The following is a 20,272-nucleotide window of genomic DNA, read 5'->3' as shown; positions in this document are numbered from 1 at the left end:
TAGCTAATGGAAATACAGATTTTCCATGTAAATAGTTTTGATTAAATAGAACAGCATGAGAGAGTGCAAGAGAGAGAGAGTGCAAGAGAGAGAGAGAGAGAGAGAGAGAGAGAGAGAGAGAGAGAGAGAGAGAGAGAGAGAGAGAGAGAGAGAGAGAGAGAGAGAGAGAGAGAGATTGTCTGCTTAATAGCAGCCCTACACTATAAGGCCGGTGTTTCATTGTGCTTGCTCGTATGAGAGGATTATGATTTATGCTGGATGAGTTAAATCAGTGTGCTTAAGTTCTGCAGACTGGGCCCAATATTGCGCTCCACCTCTGATTTCCAAGAATAAGAGCATGGTTTTCCAAAGAACCCACCTCTGTCTCGTTCTCCACCTATGAAATGCATTGCTGCTGATGTGATCATCTGGTTGTATACATTTCAGAGAAAGAAACGACAAACACAGGGCCACAGACTGGAGAGAAAGAATGAGAGAGAGCGAGAGAGACTGAAATCACGGCCAGAGGATTATTTGGACCAGTCTCCCTCCCCTTGTAATAGTCAGACAGATATAGTGTCATTGGACTAACAGTCATTACATAGACCCAAAGTCTGAATTATTCAAATCAAAGTCCCCCCCCCCACCCCCACCCGCACACACACACACACACAAACAGTCGAGCAATCAGATAGACACACACACGCGCACACACACACGATGGCAGCCTATCTGGAGAATATCAGGCACAAAGCAGAATTAGATACTCTACACTTGTTGAATGCCATTTAAGGATCACAAATGCATCCCCTCTATCTCCCAAAAACCCATCCAATAGGTTATGTAAAATTATCCTCCTATATATAGCTATAAACACACCGATAAAGTAAATCTGTTTTTCGTCCCCATAAACATAAAGAACATTTACTTCGATGTACCACCAGTCATTGTGTTCACCAACTACAGTCCGCCAAATGTTTTCTTATGATAGCAAAAGTGGCACATAGTCTAACATAGCTGAGGTTGTTTTTAAGAACGAAACAGACAGAAGAAATATGCGTAAAGGCACCATACTGAAAGATCTCGTTCATTGACTCGCTTCGCCTCTTCATTGAGAACAACACTTCAGCATCCTCAGAAAACATGACGCGCGCTTCCACAGCATGAAATGGACACTGAATAATAATGCACACCGCACCGTATACGGCGAAATACGGATGCGCTCTTACCTCTCAGATGGGTGAAAGCTGTTGAAATGAGCGCGGAGATTCGCGCAGCATCATTAATATTCACATCACAGCGCTCTCGGAGACGCGCGCGGAGGAAGAGCAGGCAGCGGGAGACGCTGCAGAGCCGAAGAGCGGTCCTCCATAAGAGCCCGCCTCCCTAAACTGACAATCACAGTAATGAGAAGGGTCTGAGTGCGTGCGTGCGTGCGTGCGTGAGCGCGCTCGTGTCTCAATATGCTCTGTCTCTCTCTTACCGAGTAGCCTATATTTTTGTTTCGTGAGATCCCTCTTTTGTGGTTTTCAATAGGTGTTGATGTGTGAGGTATTGTCTCTCGCGAGACGCATGGTGCGATGCTTCGCTTCAGGTGGCAGCTAGAGGTGTAACCTTGGCAACGCATCTCAGGGTAGAATGGGGCTGAGGGATGCGCTTTAGTGCCCTCTTCTATTCAGTCCCCTCAGCACCCACAGCAACTGCGTCTTTTCATAAACCAAATGAAAGCACATGAAAACGTGCTGGATGTTTTGCACAAGAGAGTCTGTCACATTTTGTGAATCTGACGAGATAAGTTTTCATTCACTTTCTTTCTTTCTTTCTTTCTTTCTTTCTTTCTTTCTTTCTTTCTTTCTTTCTTTCTTTCAATGTTTTAAAAACCCACAGACTTATACTTAAACATATATTCTACAAGTAGCTGCTTCCATCTAGTGGTGATTAACCATAGACAGTAAAAGAAATGGACACAGCGACCCCATTGGATTCAACGGCAAGCGGACCCCCACCTGCTGTTAGCATTCCATTGACTCCCATTCATTTTGGCGTCACTTTGACAGCGAATAACTTTACATCTGAGGCGTTTAAAGACTCCATTTGTCCATTAATTATTTATAAAGAAACACGAAAATGTATAAAAGGCTCCATTACCTTGTATCTTACGTTATGGCCCCATAGAAGCAGTTTTTGTAAAAATAGGCTAACGATTGCGTCATAACCAGCGACTCTCTGTCGCACAGTAGAGAAATTACCGTATGGACAGGAGGAGAAGCTCGCAGGCAATCTTTTACTGTCTATGAGGCTATCGGGGGGGACGTGGAGGCATAAAGTCAAGGGAGATAATTAATCAGAATACTTACCAAAATTTGCTCCTGTTCACGCTCGCCTTCTCTGGAAGATTCGGTGGGTGATTCAGATTTCTCTTGACACAGCTATTAGAAGACTTACAGGTTGCTCATGTGACATCTACATCATCAAGCTCAGTTTGAGTCTGCGCAGTACGCTGGACCTCCAGGAAGTGCTAAGTACTACAAGTGAATTGACTTCACTTGTCTTCGTTGAATCCAATGGGGTCACTGTGTCCATTTCTTTTACTGTCTATGATTAGAAGCACGCACTTCCTGGGGGTCGAGCGTACTGTGCAGACTCAAACTGAGCTTGATGACGTGAATGTCACATGAGCAACCTGTATGACAATTGTAAGTCTTCTAATCGCTGTGCCAAGAGAAAGCTGAATCACCCACTGAATATTGCAGAGAAGGCGAGCGTGAACAGGAGCAAATTTTGGTATTCTAATTAATTATCTCCCTTGACTTTATGCCTCCACGTCCCCCCGATTGCCTCATAGACAGTAAAAGATAGCCTGCGAGCTTCTTCTCCTGTCCGTAAAGTAATTTCTCTACTGTGCGACAGAGTCACAGGTTATGACGCAATCATTAGCCTATTTTTACAATAACTGCTTCTATGGGGCCATAACGTAAGATACAAGGTAATGGAGCCTTTTATACATTTTCGTGTTTCTTTATAAATAATAAATGGACAAATGGAGTCTTTAAACGCCTCAGATGTAAAGTTATTCGATTTGTCAAAGTGACGCCAAAATGAATGGGAGTCTGCTTAATAAAATATGAAACCCTGCCCCCCTGCGCTTAACCATAGTCTGTATTGATGATCGTCAGCAGCGCCGCCTGTGGTCATCATACGCAAAAAAAACGCAGCATGAGTGTGGGGGGCCTTGGGTAACAATTGTGGCACCTCTTTGATTATGAGACACTAAAGTCCTATTAGCATATATATGTATCTATATCTATATGTGCATATATATATAAACAATTTCCATTGCTTAGGTGGTATTTCTCTAAAGTGGTTGTGGTTGGTGCTGTCGTTGTAGTGATGGAAGCTGGTATGGCTGCTGCTGTGAGACAAAAGAAAGATATGGCTGGTTGTGGCTGGTCTGGCTTCTTTTTCGGTGAGAGGGATGGCATAGACACTGTCCTGACAGAATCTTACTTTATGCCAACCTTAAATTTATACACATACATTCTATGTTCAAGCTTAAGTTTGACTTCAAACACCTTAGGAAAGCAAGTTCCTGTTTCCCCTAAATGGCATTTAAACATTTCCAAATAATACCTAAACACACACTGTTATGTACTTTTTGCTGATGGTTGAACATGTCTCTAACCCTCCCTAACCTTGTCCCACACTATGCGTCCTCAAGTTTTGCACTGTGCTATTACTTATATAGATTTATACCTAAAAACTACATACATGTTCATGGAATGAGGAAACTGAATATTGTAAGACACTAGTTTTAGCACTACAAATTGTCACCCGCATTTTGCAAAGGAAGTTAGAGTTCACAAAAGTGTTTAGTGCTGTGATCGGTGCGGTAAAAGAAAAAAAAAAGCTTCTATTGTGAGTGGGGAGATAAGACTTTCACTGTTTCATCCACCAGAGATCTGTATTTGACCACTTCCCATTTAATCATTACGTTTGCCCTAGCCTTTCTTGCTTTCTGTTACCCAAGAGACTGCATAGTTTACTGAACAGGACTGGGATCCCCATAAAAAAGAAAACTGTTGCAACACAGAGAACAGTGAAACATCACAGAAAACCACACCCACAAGCATTTACAAAGAAACACTGTTATGGGGCTGATGTACCAAATCATCAAGACTTCTGCTGAACTCTTCAGCTGAAACAAAAAGAAACTTACAGTTGTGGGGAAAAAACACTTGATTATCTGGATTTCTGCATGTGACCTGACACTTGGAAGGGTCTTTAGATTGATATGTTACAAAGCTTTCTTTTTGAAATGCTCTACAAAACACGGTTGATGAAACTGACACTAATAACCCTGCGTGGGCTATTCAAAGACCCAATGACTGCTAATACTACTATAGTATGTCTTTAAAACAGCTGTATTGTAAGAATGAAATAAAAGCTAAAAATGAGTGGAATTGAATGGAAATATAATCTTTTAATCTAGTACTTAGAAGCCGGAAAAGCAACAGTCCTAAATGATAAACAGGAAGCAGAACTGCTGGGCTAAGTATATATATATATATATATATATATATATATATATATATATATATATATATATATATATATAATATATATATATAAACGAAGATTTAAAGAACTAATATTGAAATGGTAAGCAAGCCTTGAAATATTTGTTATGAGATACACTGTGTAGGTGAACCTGTGTTGTGGGAGGGTGCTTCTGCTGCTCCTCTTTATTTTTTCACAAAAAGTTGCTCCAAAAATTGCCACTAACAAAAAATAATTAGTGTTATGATATTGTAGGCCTAATGTTGTGGCATTTCTCTCATCGGCATCTAGTGTCTGGCTTAGGCTTCACTATCACTTAAATATATCACAGAGTTCAGATATAAGCCTACTTTTTGACCAATGATGTTGATTCTTTAAACCTAGGCCTACTGTTTCATGACTGATTACTGTGATATTATCACATTTCAAAAGACATTCATGCACAGTTGTGGTCAAAAAATGATTTTGTTTATTTATTTATTTTTGAGGAAGATAATATGGAACGATGGAAACAAGAAAGGTTTATTACTTTGATAATAATTCTCAGTGAAACAAATAATTGCTTTCTGATATCGTGAAATATTTTTTGATAATTGTTAACAATTGTTAACACCTGTTAACATTATAAACATTTGAATAAGGAGCCCCATTCTATCTACTTCACTTACTATTTGCAGCTATTTCCATAAGCCTTCACTATGGCAACTTGGCATTCACTTGTTTATTAGATCATTCATTCATATTCCATCGACATGTTGGCTACGTTTTAAAGTTTCTCTTGACCTGTTGTCTTAACCACAGTTTATATTGCGATCTAACAGCTTGAATAACATTCGCATTTACATATAACTGAAGCTCAAACAGTTATATGGAGCTTCGATTCTCACGGCATGAACTGATCAAAAGTATAACTGCAATTGCTTTGGATAAAAGCATCTTCCAAATGCATAAATGTAAATTAAACCTTTACAGCGCTAAAGGGTTATAAAAAAAAGGTTTAGCCTAAATGCATTTGTATTATGCACAACCGTAGTGAACTGATTAAAGCAAAAGCTAACTATCTTCGTTGTTACGTCCCATCTGAATGCATTTTTGAGAAGATTTAACCTCCCTTGCCCGCTCTGACGCCTGCAACAAGATGTTATAAAGGGTGAACGTCCGTTGGTGCGGTTATTAAATGCTGATAGCCGAAAAAGTCTCCAGGGGCGGGGCTTCTCGTTTCGTCCCGCCCACATCACTCCGTGAAGAGAAAGAGTCAAGAGGAGAAAAGTTCAGGACAGGGGCACCTGAAGCACGAATGAGCAGCATCGTACTTCAGCAGCGTTTTCTTCTTTCACGATAGGAACAGTTTTTCTAGATAACAAAGACTCTTTTAAATTTAAATTAACCAAATTATGAAATGACATAAACCTTATGGTTTGTTTGTTTTTTTGCCACTATGGGTGTACTTCAGTACAGTGTCTTCCGCGCGACTGTACTGTCATTTGCTGTGCTCGTCTCGGTAAGTGTTTTTTGTCTTGTTAAGCTTTAAGTCTTGATGTTTAGATCCGCATTAGTTTCGTATCCATTTTCAATACTGCTACTTTAAAGTAGCTACTAGTTTCGTGTGTGTTAAAATTAACCATGCTTTCATAAATGACATCCTGTGTGACTGAACCTTATCTGTTTCTGAAGTTCTCCTAAAAGTTTTACCTAACGTTAATGTTTAACGCTAACGTTGTTTTGGAACTTCGATTTCCGTTTTGTTCTACTTTGAAATAAAATAATCGAAATGAACGATCTGACGCATGTGCTGTTTTTGTGGGATAACATAAATAAATTGGATAAATAAAGTAAGTCATCTACTATCTTAAGTTTATTCGAGGGAAATGTAATTTAAAGAAAGTTGTCAATAACCTCTGTTATTGTCCGCAAGCACAGCTGCACACTGGTGCACAATAGTGATGTTAGTAAGCTGATATTTCCATATATCGGTTTAATGAATACGACTATTCTAAGATGTTTGGCATCAGCGGTTTTTAATGATTAATGGTGAATTTAAGTATGTGCGAAGATTTTCCATTATGTTCTGTTTAACGAGAAGTGCATCCGTTATCTATGCAAATTACTTAGGTTCATCTCATCTCAGTCAGTTTGCTTTGGTGTGACAGATAGAGATTGGAAAGCTGACAGCAGGAATTTTTGGAATAGGTTTTGTCCTGACCTCGCTTTATTGATTAAAACGTTTCTTTTATTTTCAATAACCTCACCCAGATACAGGATTCTGACCCCATTTCTCTATGTGTAGAAGTGATAGTGTCATGTGATATCGCCTTTTATTGAGTTCACCTCTGTTGTGGCAAAAATAAACTTGTATGTCTGTCACCTCTGAAAAAGAAGCTGTGCCTTTGTTTAAGTTACACCAATAGCCTTATTAGCTGCTGGTGTACTGGGTGGAGACGTCATAGACAGTTTTATCCAAAGCCTGTGATTTTAAGGAATGGCCTGCACTGATTCATGAGAAACCAAAAGATGATTCCACTGACTGATATGGAGGAAATCTCAGTTCTATCCTCTTGCGCAATTGTGCGTGCCAAATGCCATTAATCCTTGATGTGTAGTAATTAACACCAGCAGGAAAGGACAGTGTTTTGCATGAACGTCTCATGAAAATATCGCCCGGCCCATTTAGGAAGAATAAACTGCTGTAAGGCAGTAGAGGAGAAAAGGGAAACTGTGACGTGGAGCTGCGGAACAGGGAAAAGAAAACGGTCTAGATCCCCACCTCCTACCCTTACTGTTCCCTCTCTCATTTCTAATCACTGCAGCTATCTATAGTGATAACCATTATAAGAAGAATATACGCAGCAGGAGTCTTTTTTTTTTTGTCATGCACTAGGCCATTTTGGCTGTATGGATGGATAGCTTTACGTGGATATTGTACATATCCTTAGTTAATTGCATGGGTTAAAAATTAATAAATAAAATTATACTTGGGAGGAATATTCTATTAATGTTAATTATTTGGTGTTTTAGTGATGTTTATGAAATTTCTGTTCAAGCATCAAACATTCATACCCTGAATATTGAGCTGAACATTGCTAATAACGTGATTGTGTTTATATATAGAACTTTTTTATGCAGACCAAATTCCTTGTATACTATAAATAAAAACCTTATAATAATTTTAGTCTTTCATACTAGAGCTTTTTCCATCAGGCTGGAACTTTAATTAAATTATTCTCACAGAATTTGGTGTGCTTTAAAAAAAAAAAAAAAGTGAACAAATTTGAAAAATGTGAATTAAAATCTGAAGATTTTTACTCAGAAAATCCCCACAGCATTACATTTACATTTACCTGACAATATTTCCGCAGTCAAGTTGTGTGTCTAGTATTTTTCTGTAAGCTGTTTAGAATCGCAACAATGTCCAATTTTTGAATTAATCTGCTTCTTTTCAATGAACTGGTCAAACTGGTTAGCAATTCAGCCTGAATCATACAGTTCACTCACTAAATTAGATGATGTGGTTTCTGAGGTAACTCAGTAAAAGACAGTGACAGGACACAGAAAACATAAAAACACTGGATGAAGTCAACTTTTACCTATAACCAACTGAAACCCATTTTTTTTCTTTTGGCCAAAAATATCAAAATGATCAAAAACAGCACTGTATAGCCATGTTTTTATGAATTTTTCTGCACTGTGGTAAATATGGTATGTCACAGCCACAGAATGTATTTACGATTTTAACTAGTACTGTGCTATGTGAATGACACAGTTACACAAGTTTGGAACAGTAAGTTAACAGTTTAAACATAATGTAATGTTTTATTATGTACTAATTGTTTAGTGCATAATGTTTAATGTTAAAATGTTTATCTTTGTGTATGTTTAAGAGATGCTTTGTGTTTACAGTATATAGTGGCTGTAGGTTAAAATTAGGTGTCCTCACATTATCTGATTTTTTTTAAACCACTACTTATATTATTTATTTACCTTTTTATTTATGCACACACACACACACACACACACACAAACACGCACACATGTGCACACACAAATATCTGCAATATAATTTCCCTATTGACTTTTGAAGATGACTGTAATTTTTTTTAACATGTTAGATATAATTAGAAGTATTGCTTCTTATACTAATATAGCGAACTACTCTTGGTATGAAGCTTCTAGCTTAAAATTTTTCTGTACATTTCATGTATTAATTTTGATTCATTTTCAGCTTTGAGGCTCAGTGGTGCTCACTTTTCAAACAAGAAAGTGAATAAAACAGAAGCTCTGGCATTAATTGTGCAACTTATTTGAAAATGTGCTTCATTTCTTAAGTTTGGAAGTTTAGTACATATCCCGAAGTCTGCAAATTCAGTCATCTGTGAGATAAAGCTTGTCTTTGTGTCTTCTCAAAAATGCTTGTGTCCAGTTGTATATAATGCCCTCTTGTAGAAGGATTCTGACATATTCTTGTGGTGGAACAGATTAGACGCACACACACACACACACACACACACACACACACACACACACACACACACACACACACACACACACTGTGTTCAATGTAAATTTTGGTCCATTCATTCACATTCAGTGGTTTATTGTATGTCATGGCTAGTTGAAATGCGCACAAACTTGAAATGTCTGGCGTCACAAAATTGTGCTATTAAAGTTGGATTATTGGAATGTTTCTCTGTCAAATTATGCTACACGTTTGCAAAGAAAATGTATGGATAATTTATAATGTATAATAATTTTTTATTAATTTAAATCAAGTATTTTATTTTTACGAGTATTGTATACAACTGGTCATTAGACGAATATTGAAAGTGTTTCCTCTGTAAAGACTCTTCGGATTCATTCATGCAGTTGTCTGTCTGTCTACGTCTCATTTCCTGTCCCGAGTGACATAACACGTCTCACCCTTCATATCTCAAACTCTGTCAGGAATAACTCAGTAGTCTTTAGGAAACACATTTATGCAATAGTTCAAACATACATGCTCCACTCTCTCAGGCGTACACACACCAAAATTTAACTCATTTTACTCTCACTCAAAAGTGTGTTTTGTGAGGTAGCCTTTCATCATAGCTGGGGAAAGATTGTAGGTTTATCTGTTCATTGCCCAGATGGAGAAGTAACAGCAACATGCAAATACAGTGTCTGTCACTATGTATTTGCATGCACTTTGTAAAACTGTAAAAGGCCTTGTAGCTCAATAGGAAGAGCAGGGCTCTTTTACAAGCTGTAGTGATGCAAATATAGAGTGGAACTTATGTACAAACACATCATAAGCAATTGGTTTGATTTGTTTAGTGTTTTATTTCTCAATGTTTATGTGCATACCCCAGTATATGTGATCGCTGTACTGTATTACAGTAATGCTACCTTCTTTTTAAAGAGTACTCTAATAACAGCTCTAGAGTGTTAACACTTGTTTCTTCAGACAGATGTGATGAGGATTTGTGTGCAGTGTGTATTTTGTGCTCTCTGACCCTCTTTAGATGGGAACGGTCATCTAACACAGCAGGGTGTGTTCTGTGTTGCTGAAACAGCTCTTGTCTAAATTTGAAATGAAGAAGTTTGAGGCTTTTGTTTTTTTTTAAAGTAATGCCTGACACATAATGGGCATTCTCAGATAAACAACATCAGTTTGACTCCAGGATATTATATATATTTGGTAGTAGCAGTCATATATATCATAGAAGGCCTTTATATGCCTTTGTTCTGTGTATATTGTGGAAATAGGGTTTTCTAGTATAATAGAAATCTTCTTTTATCCGGTCAGGGGAAGTGAAATGGGATTCTGAAATATATATATATATATATATATTTCCATTCGACATCCATAGAAGTTTACCCAACCACGATGAAACGCGGAAGTGTGGAAAGGGTCCATTGGCTAGTGTGATGCGTGTGTTTTACATCACTAGACATGTAAAACCGTTTCAACAGCTGTCATTAACACCTAAGTTCCTAATTCCTATTATAATTTAAAGTTTACACAATACCTTCCTTAGTAAACAACTGAATTAATTTCCTGTCTGCCATGTCTGTTATTTGTAGATGGCTTTTAGATTAAATCAAGAATACTCTATGTCTCTTACCAGGAATAAATAAAGTCTTATTTGACAAAATCCTTAGATGGTAAGGTGCTTGTATACTGTTTGAGCAGTGTTTGAAGTCAGCGTTCATAAAAGCGTAGTTCACCAAAAATAGGGATACCATTTACAGTTATACCTCTCTTTATGTCTGTCCCAACTGGCACACTTAATGAGATCCTGTATTCTTGTGCTCTGCATCATTTTAGTTGTCATTTCAATTGATCGTGTTCAACAATATAGTTCTTGTTCAAATTTATATAACAAAACAGGGGTTTGTTTACTGTTAATGGCTTTTTAATGTTACATGATGACTATAATATACACAACTTTTTTTATGTAATAAAGGTGTCTTTATTTCAGTGATAAGAAATTTGTGCGTACAGCATCAAACAGGCACATCGCACTTTTTTAAGACATGAATGAACTATCATGTGTTTTCCATTATCCATTGCTGTGTTTTTTTTTTTTGGGGGGGGGGGGGGGGTCAACCAACATGAATACATACATTAAAAGAGGCTGTATTAGTTACTCACTGTTAACACCAGTACCTCTTCTTCAGAACAGTTATGATAAATAAAATAAGCTGCCCAAAGTTTTTAGATATAGTCCATTCACAAAATGATTTACTTCCATGATGAAGTGGATATAGATAAAGTGTTTTATGTGTTGTTTGTATTCTTTCTCTTCATACTTACTATTTCATGTTTTAGGTACTAAAATCTATCCAGAGAGAATTAAAGAGGGATTTTTGAAAGTATTGTTGCTACATTTGTTGTGGCTCAAGCTGAAAAAAAGATCAGATGTCATTTATAAATCTGACAATGAAGATGTCCCCTGATAAGTAACCGATCATAGCCAGACTGTGGGTGTCAGTTTCATAAAAAAAGGCCAATGAAAATACTGCTCAGATGAACTTAGAAAAGGAAATAGACAGAATAAAGAAATGTAGTAACAGATCATGCCAGGCACTTACATTTATATACACTTACTCGTCCTAATTACTATTCTCCACATTTTAAAATAATACTAAAGTCATCAACAACGTGAAATAAGAAATTAATGTATGGGAATCATGTAGAGACCAAAGAGTGTTAATTAAACTTTTTCCAAGTAGCACAATTTGTCCTTTTAGAAAAATAATGTTTTAGCTATGTAAAGTCATTATTTGGCCCATTTTATATTTACCGTTTTAATTTCATGCATTTCAGTATATACCTTTAGTTCAAAAGGTTTTTAGTTTTGCCTAGTAATGTGTAAATATAGCTTATTGCATATGTTTCCACTTCCATAATCCACTTGAAAAGAAGAATGATGTTTTGATTTAGATTTAGTTGAACTTCATTACATGTAAAGAGAACTGTCAGGCTTGTAGTTAACTTCAGGGTTTTTTCCCCCATATAGAGCTCATCTGACATCTCTGTGGTGCACATAATAGATTTGTATCTGAAACAGATATGCACAATGGAGTTACTCAGAAAAGTGCTTTATTTGTAGTTTAAAACTTGCTTAAGCCTGTTACCGCTGTGAATTCATGTGCTGCTAATCAGCAAGCAAAAGGAAAAAGTAATACATCTGATGAAGTTACATTGTTGTTTTCTTCCCCAGATCCCTCAAGGGCACTCTGACTGTAAGTACTGTATAAACATCTCTAAAGTCACTTTTCCTGAAAAAGAGGTCTTCATTTGTACAGTCTGTATCAGTGATATTTACCAGTTCTGAGATTAACATACTTGATGTGATCTGCATCATCAAATAATGTTAGGCATTTACCTACTGAATTCTGGTTTTGTGTCTTTATTTAGGTGCCATGTGCCAATACAAGATAATCCCCACAACATCAGACATCACAATATTTGTAGGAGACAGCTCCTCCTGCAGTGTCCAGAACACCAACATTACAAGCACTCCGAATAGCATCACAGTGACTGGACTGCAGCCTGGAAACACATATTTCTTAAAGATCAACTGCTCAGATGTGTGCTGCGCAAACTTCTCCACCAGTAAGTCTTTATTACTTCTAATAATGGTTGATCAGGCTTAAAATGTTTTCAGTGCTTCGAGTGACTTTAAACATTAAGGCCACTGTTGCTGAGAAAGAAAGAAAATAATATTTCTGCCCTTTTCACCCTCAATCACATTCACCATATCATTCTTTCATGCACTTTTCTCATTAATTGTCACTCACACTCTCAGTATTTCTCTACCTGCACAACAGATTCTTCCAGCGATCTGACTATCACACAGCTCAGATCCTCAGTGTATCTGAACTGGACAGTCCAGTTATCACTGACCAATGAGAATTTTACTCTCTGTAAGTCCTTGCCAACCACAATCAATTACTTTTTTTTACTTTATAATGTATCAGTAACTTAAAATAAAAAGATATTTGGAGATTGTGTGTTTTAGCTGAAAGTAGAAGTTTTGAGTAAAACATGAAGAATTAAAAAGCATTTATGATATGTGATATTGCACAGTGTTTCTAAAAACAGAACTGTGTACATTTACGAGACAGTTGCATTAAAGAAAACCTTCATTTATAAATTAAAATTCTGTCATCATTTACTCACCTTCATTTTGTTTCAAACTTGCATGGCTTTCTTTCTTTAGTTGAACACAAAATAAGATCAAAATAAGATGGGGCATTTTTCCATACAGTGAAAATTAATGGAAAGTCTACCAAGTTTTAGAAAGGACGCATCGGACGCATACCTAAATCATAGGTAACACTTTCGATGAAGCCTGTATTTATAATACATTATAAGGGTATTCTTATGGCATTATAATGAATGCATAATGCATTATTAAAAAAACGAATAATATATTAACTCATGAATAATCATAACAACAATTATAATACATCATAATACTGTAGCGTTCTCAGACAAGGACAAGGCATTTTAATGAACAAGGGGTGTTTATTTGGGCTGCTGTCGGCCACAACCCACGCCGTACACACCCGACTTCCAAGAGAACCACACTTGAACCAGCAAGGCACTCTTCTCCCCCTCCTTTCTTTCCATTTCCCCTTACACACACACAGGGGCCAGTGTATCTCGATGCAGTACCACTTTTTGCCCCCTAGGAGGCAACTGTACACGATACACAACCTCCCCCAGCTTTTCCAATAATGGGCATGGTCCCTCCCAGTGGCTGTCCAGCTTCGGGCACCTCCCTTTTTTCCTCACTGGGTTGTAAACCCAAACTAGCTCCCCCACCCCAAAGTCACACCCCCGGGCATGCAAGTCATAAGCCCTCTTTTTCCGCATACCTGCAGTCACCAGCTGTCTCCTGGCATATGCATGGGCAGAGTCCAAGCGGTCCTGGAGCTGTCTAGCATATTCGGGTTCAGCATTAACATGTGGAGCATCTGGGGGCCGCCCGAAGGCCAACTCCGCAGGGGTCCTAATCTCCCTGCCCAACATGAGCAGGGCTGGTGTGCATGAGGTAGAGTCCTGAATAGTACAGCGACATGCCATTAAGACCAGCGGCAGATGGGTCTCCCAATTGTGTTGATGAGTGGATGTTAAGATGCACAAATGTTCAGCTAGCATCCTGTTGAATCGCTCCACAAGCCTGTCACTTTGGGGGTGGAGTGGGGTGGTGCGGGTCTTGTTGATCCCCAAATGCTCACACATAGAAGAGAACACCTTGGACTCAAAGTTTCTGACTTGATCACTATGGATACTCTGGGAAGCCCCAAACTTACTAAACATGCCCTCTACCAAGGCGTTGGCAACAGTCTCAGACTCCTGGTCAGGCAGCTCAAAAGCCTCAGGCCATTTTGTAAAGTAATCCATAGCGGTCAAAACAAAGCGATTCCCCATCTTGGTGCGAGTAAATGGCCCCATGATGTCCACCCCCACCTGCTGCATCGACTCCCCCACTGGAAACTGCTGTAGCTGGGCCCTAGACTGACCCTGAGGCCCTTTCCATGCTGTACAAAGATCACAGCGCCTGCAGAAGTCCTCCACATCCCACCTCGGCCATCCCCAGTAGAAGGCCTGACATAGACGTCAAAGTGTCTTTGTCACCCCAAAATGGCCTGATCCAGCAGAACCATGCATGGCCTTTAACACTGCTTCTTGCATGTCCCGAGGCACCATGACCTGCCATCTCCCGGCAGACCAGTTCTGCCCCACCGCTTCCATCCACCTTCAGGCTAAGCTCCAGCTCTCTGGCTTCTCTGCGCCTCTCTGCCCAACAGTCTGCGTTTAGCGGGATGTAACTTCAGACTCGCCCATCTGATCTTCTCCATCACTGCCCTCAAGGCTGTGATAGCTGATTGGAATGAGCTTCCATGTGTCAGTATATCATCCAGAAATACCAGACACTGCTGCCACGGAATGCCTTCCAGTACCCTCTCCATTAAGCATTCAAATGTGGCTGGTGCATTACAAAGACTGAAAGAGAGAACTTTAAATTGCCACAGACCTCTACCCGTGCAGAAAGCCATCTTTGGTCGAGCTTCTGGTGTCAGTGGAACCTGCCAGTACCCACACCTCAAGTCCAATGATGAAAACCAACGCGAGCCAGCCACAAAATCCAAGCATTCATCTACGCGGGGAAGAGGGTATGAGTCTTTCCATGTCACTGCGTAGAGCCTCCGGTAATCGACACAAAAGCGCCACTCCCCCCTTTTCACAGGCAAAACAGTCACGGAACTCCAATAACAGTTCCCACAACTGTTTTTGTTGTTGCATGCCCAACTCGTTGCCGCTTCTCTGCATTATCTCTTGCAGCACTCCCATGGTTTCATCGTCTCTCCCAGAAGCAGACCCAGGCCATGTGTGTAGTAACAGGGGCTCCTGCAGGGACGCACTGGGTGGCACTGTGCAGCATGGGTCATCCTTGTCATCTAGGTGACATGCCCAAAACCTAACTTTTTGAGCCATGATCCCTCAAAAAGTCCAATCCCAGGATACAACTGTCCTGCACATTAGCCACCCACACTGGATGCTGAATGTTCATGCCCCTCCACAGTCAGTGTTAACAGCCACTTCCATTTCATTGGTGCCAGCTCACCGGTTACTGTGCGGAGCTGAACTGCTGTGTCTTCCAGCTGTGTTCCATTTTGCACCACATCAGGACGAACCACAGTCACTGTAGACCCTGTGTCAACTAGGGCGGTGCATTTAATGCCATCAATGCAAATGGGGATATGGCAAAAATCTGATATGGCTGTTCTGCCCACCACAACCACCCCATGTTCTTTAGTTCCATTATTCATTGTGGGGCAGTCTGTCTGTTCTGGTGATGAGCGGAACATGGGCCTGGGGATCTGCAGGGTGCTGCCTACTGCGTCCCCTTCTTGTTTCCCGAATTCTTAGTCAACGTAGGGCATTCCTTAACCAGATGTCCCGGCTGACCACACCCCCAGCAAAGACGGGCCTGTGTCTGCCGCCTAAAAAATAGGCTAACGATTGCGTCATAACCAGCGACTCTCTTTCGCTCAGTAGAGAAATTACCATATGGACAGGAGAAGAAGCTCGCAGACAATCTTTTACTGTCTATGAAGCATAAAGTTAAGGGAGATAATTAATCAGAATACTTACCAAAATTTGCTCCTGTTCACGCTCGCCTTCCCTGGAAGATTCGGTGGGTGATTCAGATTTCTCTTTGCACAGCGATTAGATGACTTACAGGTTGCTCACGTGACATCTACGTCATCAAGCTCAGTTTGAGTCTGCACAATACGCCCGACCCCCAGGAAGTGCGTGCTTCTAATTGACTTCACTTGTCTCCGTTGAATCCAATGGGGTCACTGTGTCCATTTCTTTTACTGTCTATGGTAATGGCAGCTCGCTTTTTTCGCTCGCAGCCGCAGCCTCACATGACTCCTTTTTCACTGAATTTGCCATGTACTGATTGGAAATCGCCGTGGTGCACGGACCAAACATATGCACTGCCCCAGCTCCAGCATAACCGTCATCTTCCTCCATCTTAATACGAAATGTATTATCCATTCTCACCAGCGGCCGATAGAAGCTACTCGGCTAATGCATGCTCAGTCAGGACTCAATCAGCAACAGCCCTTCCTGCTGTCTTCAATTCTTTTTCTTCTAACAGCAGTTGTAGCATTCTCAGTCAAGGACGAGGCATTTTATTGAACAAGGGGTGTTTATTTGGGCTGTTGTCGGCCACAACCCACGCCGTACACACCCCGACTTCCAAGAGAACTGCACTTGAACCAGCAAGGCATTCTTCTCCCCCTCCTTTCTTTCCATTTCCCCTTACACACACAGGGGCGAAGCCTCTTTTCAGATTCAACTCGAACATCCAATAACAGTTCGCAACACAAAAATGAATAAAGTGCAACATTAACATTTAAGCACATTGTTATCTACAACACAACAACATTTTGAACATGCTACAATACTTACGTATTTGTGGTTATAAGTTTAAGACTATGATTATTTATAACACACAATGAACACCATATTAAATCTACTTCATTTACAGTCTAATGGACTGTATCATATCTTGACATTGTTTATTTAAGATCTGCACAGTATCTTACTACAGCTTGTGACTGGTTAGATGTTGAGTGCTATTTGAGTGTTTCTGTGGCGCTAATGCTAATTTATTAATTTAAGCTTAATACTCCAACTGAAACAAATGCAATGTTTTATATGGTTACATTTTATTTTGATGATCCCCTTAATCAATCGACTATAAGCAACTTTGCAACTACATGCCAACTAACTCTCATTAGAGTATTAGTATGCTCAAGAATGGTAGAATCTAATATGGAAGAATAAGCTGAAGTATAGTCAGTTTATCTGTTGGTTGACCATCAAAATAAAGTGTTAGCATACATTTACAGTAGCAGACTCTAATTACTGCTAGTCAACATGTAGTTGCTGAGTTACTTTTCAACAGCTGTCTAAAGGGTACCATCATAATAATCAAACTAAGTTTACAATAAAAATAGTTTAAAGCAAATGTGTCATATTACACACTCATCTGATCTGATATCTGATCTTATGGCTGTATGAGAGATTTTTTTTTTTACATTTTATTATTTTTTATTACTACTTATAAGTGGTATTTGACTGCTTTAAGTAAAGTAGCATCAGAAAAATGGGAAGATATGAGACTTATAATACATTATAACTATGAGTAATATAATCCATTGTAAAAGTGGATGCAACATGTCCATTGTGTTATAAATCATCATACTCTTAAAAGCTATAACCACAAATAAGTAAATATTATAATTTATTAAAACTGTTCTTATGAATATTCATGAGATGATACAACATATTATACGTTTTTGTATAATGCATTATGCATTCATTATAATGTCTTAAGAATACCCTTATAATGTATTATAAATACAGGCTTCACAGAAAGTGTTACCAAATCATATAGTATGATATTTTGTGTGATAAATCAACCAAAACTTTAGAAATGTTGACATTTTCCCCTCCGTTTAAACCCTCACATATCACTTGTGCATCTTGCATGTGACACAACTGACTGCTACAAACATATTGGAAGATATGCACGTACAAATTAAATTTGAAAACTTTTCCTTTTTTAGCTTGACAGTTTTTGGTAGCTATCCACTTTTTTTGTATGGCAAAATGCAGCATAAATGTTATGTTAAACATCTCGGTATTATCACGGAAGTAAGTAAACAATGGCAGAATTTTCATTTTTGGGTGTCCATGTCCACTTTCTCACACTCACACATGTCCATATCCACTCTCTTGCACAGACAGGCCCTGAGCCTGATAGTAACCTGTCTGTGCACTCCATTTCTGTGAGCTCAGTGAACCTGAGCTGGATACTTCCAAATGGCATCAGCCTCTATTATAGAGTAGCTTGGGGTGTAGACCTGCTTCTCACAACTAACCAAACCTCCATACAAATCTCACAACTTGCACCAGGCATTAAATACACCTTCAGAGTCACCACAGTGGCCTCTGATAACCTCACTGAAGGGCGTGCTTCTGAAATATCCCAAAACACAAGTAAGTTCTGTAGGCAGAAGAGAATAGGGGGGTTTAAGGTGTCTTTATTGTATTGTGGAGTTTACATTACTTCTGCATTAAAAGTTTGGGATCAGTAAGACTTTTTTAATGTAAGATTCTCTCATGTTCACCAAGGCTGCATTTATTTAATCACAAATACAATAAAACTGTAATATTGTCAATTTTATTAACATTTAAAATAAGAGTTTTCTATTTTAATATATTTTAAAATGTATTTATTTCTGTGATGCAAAGCTGGATTTGCAGCAGCGATTACTCCAGTCTTCAGTGTCACATGATAGTTCAGAAATCATTTTAATATGCTGATTTGCAGCTCAAAAAACATTTCTTATTATCAGTGTTGAAAATATGTGTGCTGCTTTTTTGTGTGAATCTGTGATGCAGAGGAAGTCTTTGAAATAAAAAAAAATATTTTGTAACAATATAAATGTCTTTACTGTTGATCAATTCATGCAAACTTTCTTTAGAAACATTTTGAACAGTCGTGTATGTATATTAATGAAGGTCTGATTACCTGTGTGTAGGTCCAGCACAAGTAGAGAACATTACTGTGCTGAATTCCAGTAATAGTAGTTTGACTGTGGGCTGGCCAGTCCCTCTTGGTCATGTGGACTCATATATTGTGAACGTATCTGGTGCCGAGCTGAACACACCCCTCAACCTTACCACCTTCACCAACTCTTCAGTCATCAGTAACCTCATGGCAGGCCGTGTTTACAACCTCACTGTGACCACCATCAGTGGAGTCCTGAAGAACAGCTCTAACATAGTGCTGGTTGCCACTAGTAAGTCAGATGTCACAATTTCCATCTTGTCACCATAACATCAAACACAACCTTAATCCATTTATTACATCTGCACAACCACCATGTATTTCTGTGTGATATTTCCCTTTAGAGCCTAACCCACCTGAAGCTGTCCGAGTGAGTGGTCAGACAAATGTATCTATTTCTTTGCTGTGGTTGAAACCCTTATCAATGGATGCAGTGTGCTATGAAGTGTCATATAGATCTAACCAGTCAGGAGTCAACTTAACTTTGAATCATACCAATTCTTTAAACGCAACGCTTACAAATTTATTACCCGGCAGTCAGTACGACCTCACTGTGGTCAGCATTGGAGTAAAAGAACTCAGGAGCTCAAATGTAAATCTCACTGCATATACAGGTACTGTAAAGCACACAGCACAGCATGCATTTAACCTAAGCTGTTGATAGTATAAACTGCAAATTAAGTCTACAGTTGTTGTTTTTACAGGGTGTATGGTTGCATAAGCATGTTTGTGTTTCCACAGCTCCTAATGCAGTGCAAAATCTGTCTATTTCGGCTGTCGGCACCATTTCAGTCAATCTGAACTGGCTACCCCCAATTGGGACCCTCAGCCTGTTCTCCTACAGTATCAACATCTCTCCACCTGATCAGACTCTCAATACCACATCCAATAATTATCAGATTACTCAGTTGCAGCCTGGGACTCAATATAATTGCAGCGTCAGAGCACTCATAATAACTGCCTACATATTTGGACCCTCACAGCTCATACAGTGTAATACCAGTGAGTGTAAATCTCTCTTAACTGTAGATGTACTGTCATACAGTAAATTGTTTTAATACTTTTTTTTTGTAAGTTTTGTGTAATTAATT

The 20,272-nt window shown here is 39.0% G+C and overlaps 2 protein-coding genes across 4 annotated transcripts in view; one reads left to right on the top strand and one right to left on the bottom strand.

Moving 5' to 3' along the window:
* The window catches only part of LOC132107077 (tyrosine-protein phosphatase non-receptor type 5-like), a 16,486-nt gene extending 14,853 nt beyond the window's left edge, over positions 1 to 1,633 (bottom strand). For both annotated transcript variants that reach the window (XM_059513241.1, XM_059513251.1), the window contains exon 1: positions 1,209 to 1,633. The gene's annotated coding sequence lies outside the window, so the exon portion shown is untranslated. The remainder of the gene's footprint in view (positions 1 to 1,208) is intronic.
* Positions 1,634 to 5,828: 4,195 nt separating this feature from the next.
* Positions 5,829 to 20,272, top strand: part of LOC132107103 (receptor-type tyrosine-protein phosphatase eta-like) — a 33,983-nt gene continuing 19,539 nt past the window's right edge. Inside the window, exons 1-6 of one of the 2 annotated variants that reach the window (XM_059513310.1) lie at positions 5,829 to 6,037; positions 12,237 to 12,258; positions 12,434 to 12,631; positions 19,153 to 19,413; positions 19,526 to 19,795; positions 19,923 to 20,183. In XM_059513310.1, coding sequence (XP_059369293.1) covers positions 5,975 to 6,037; positions 12,237 to 12,258; positions 12,434 to 12,631; positions 19,153 to 19,413; positions 19,526 to 19,795; positions 19,923 to 20,183 — 1,075 coding nt within the window. In that variant the 5' untranslated portion in view covers positions 5,829 to 5,974. The remainder of the gene's footprint in view (positions 6,038 to 12,236; positions 12,259 to 12,433; positions 12,632 to 19,152; positions 19,414 to 19,525; positions 19,796 to 19,922; positions 20,184 to 20,272) is intronic. The other variant, XM_059513303.1, reaches the window with a different exon arrangement.

This window comes from Carassius carassius, chromosome 2 (assembly GCF_963082965.1).
Source record: "Carassius carassius chromosome 2, fCarCar2.1, whole genome shotgun sequence".
Classification (NCBI taxonomy): Eukaryota; Metazoa; Chordata; class Actinopteri; order Cypriniformes; family Cyprinidae; genus Carassius; species Carassius carassius.
The sequence above is the reverse complement of the archived record's forward strand: the minus strand, read 5'-3'. Positions and strand labels throughout refer to the sequence as shown.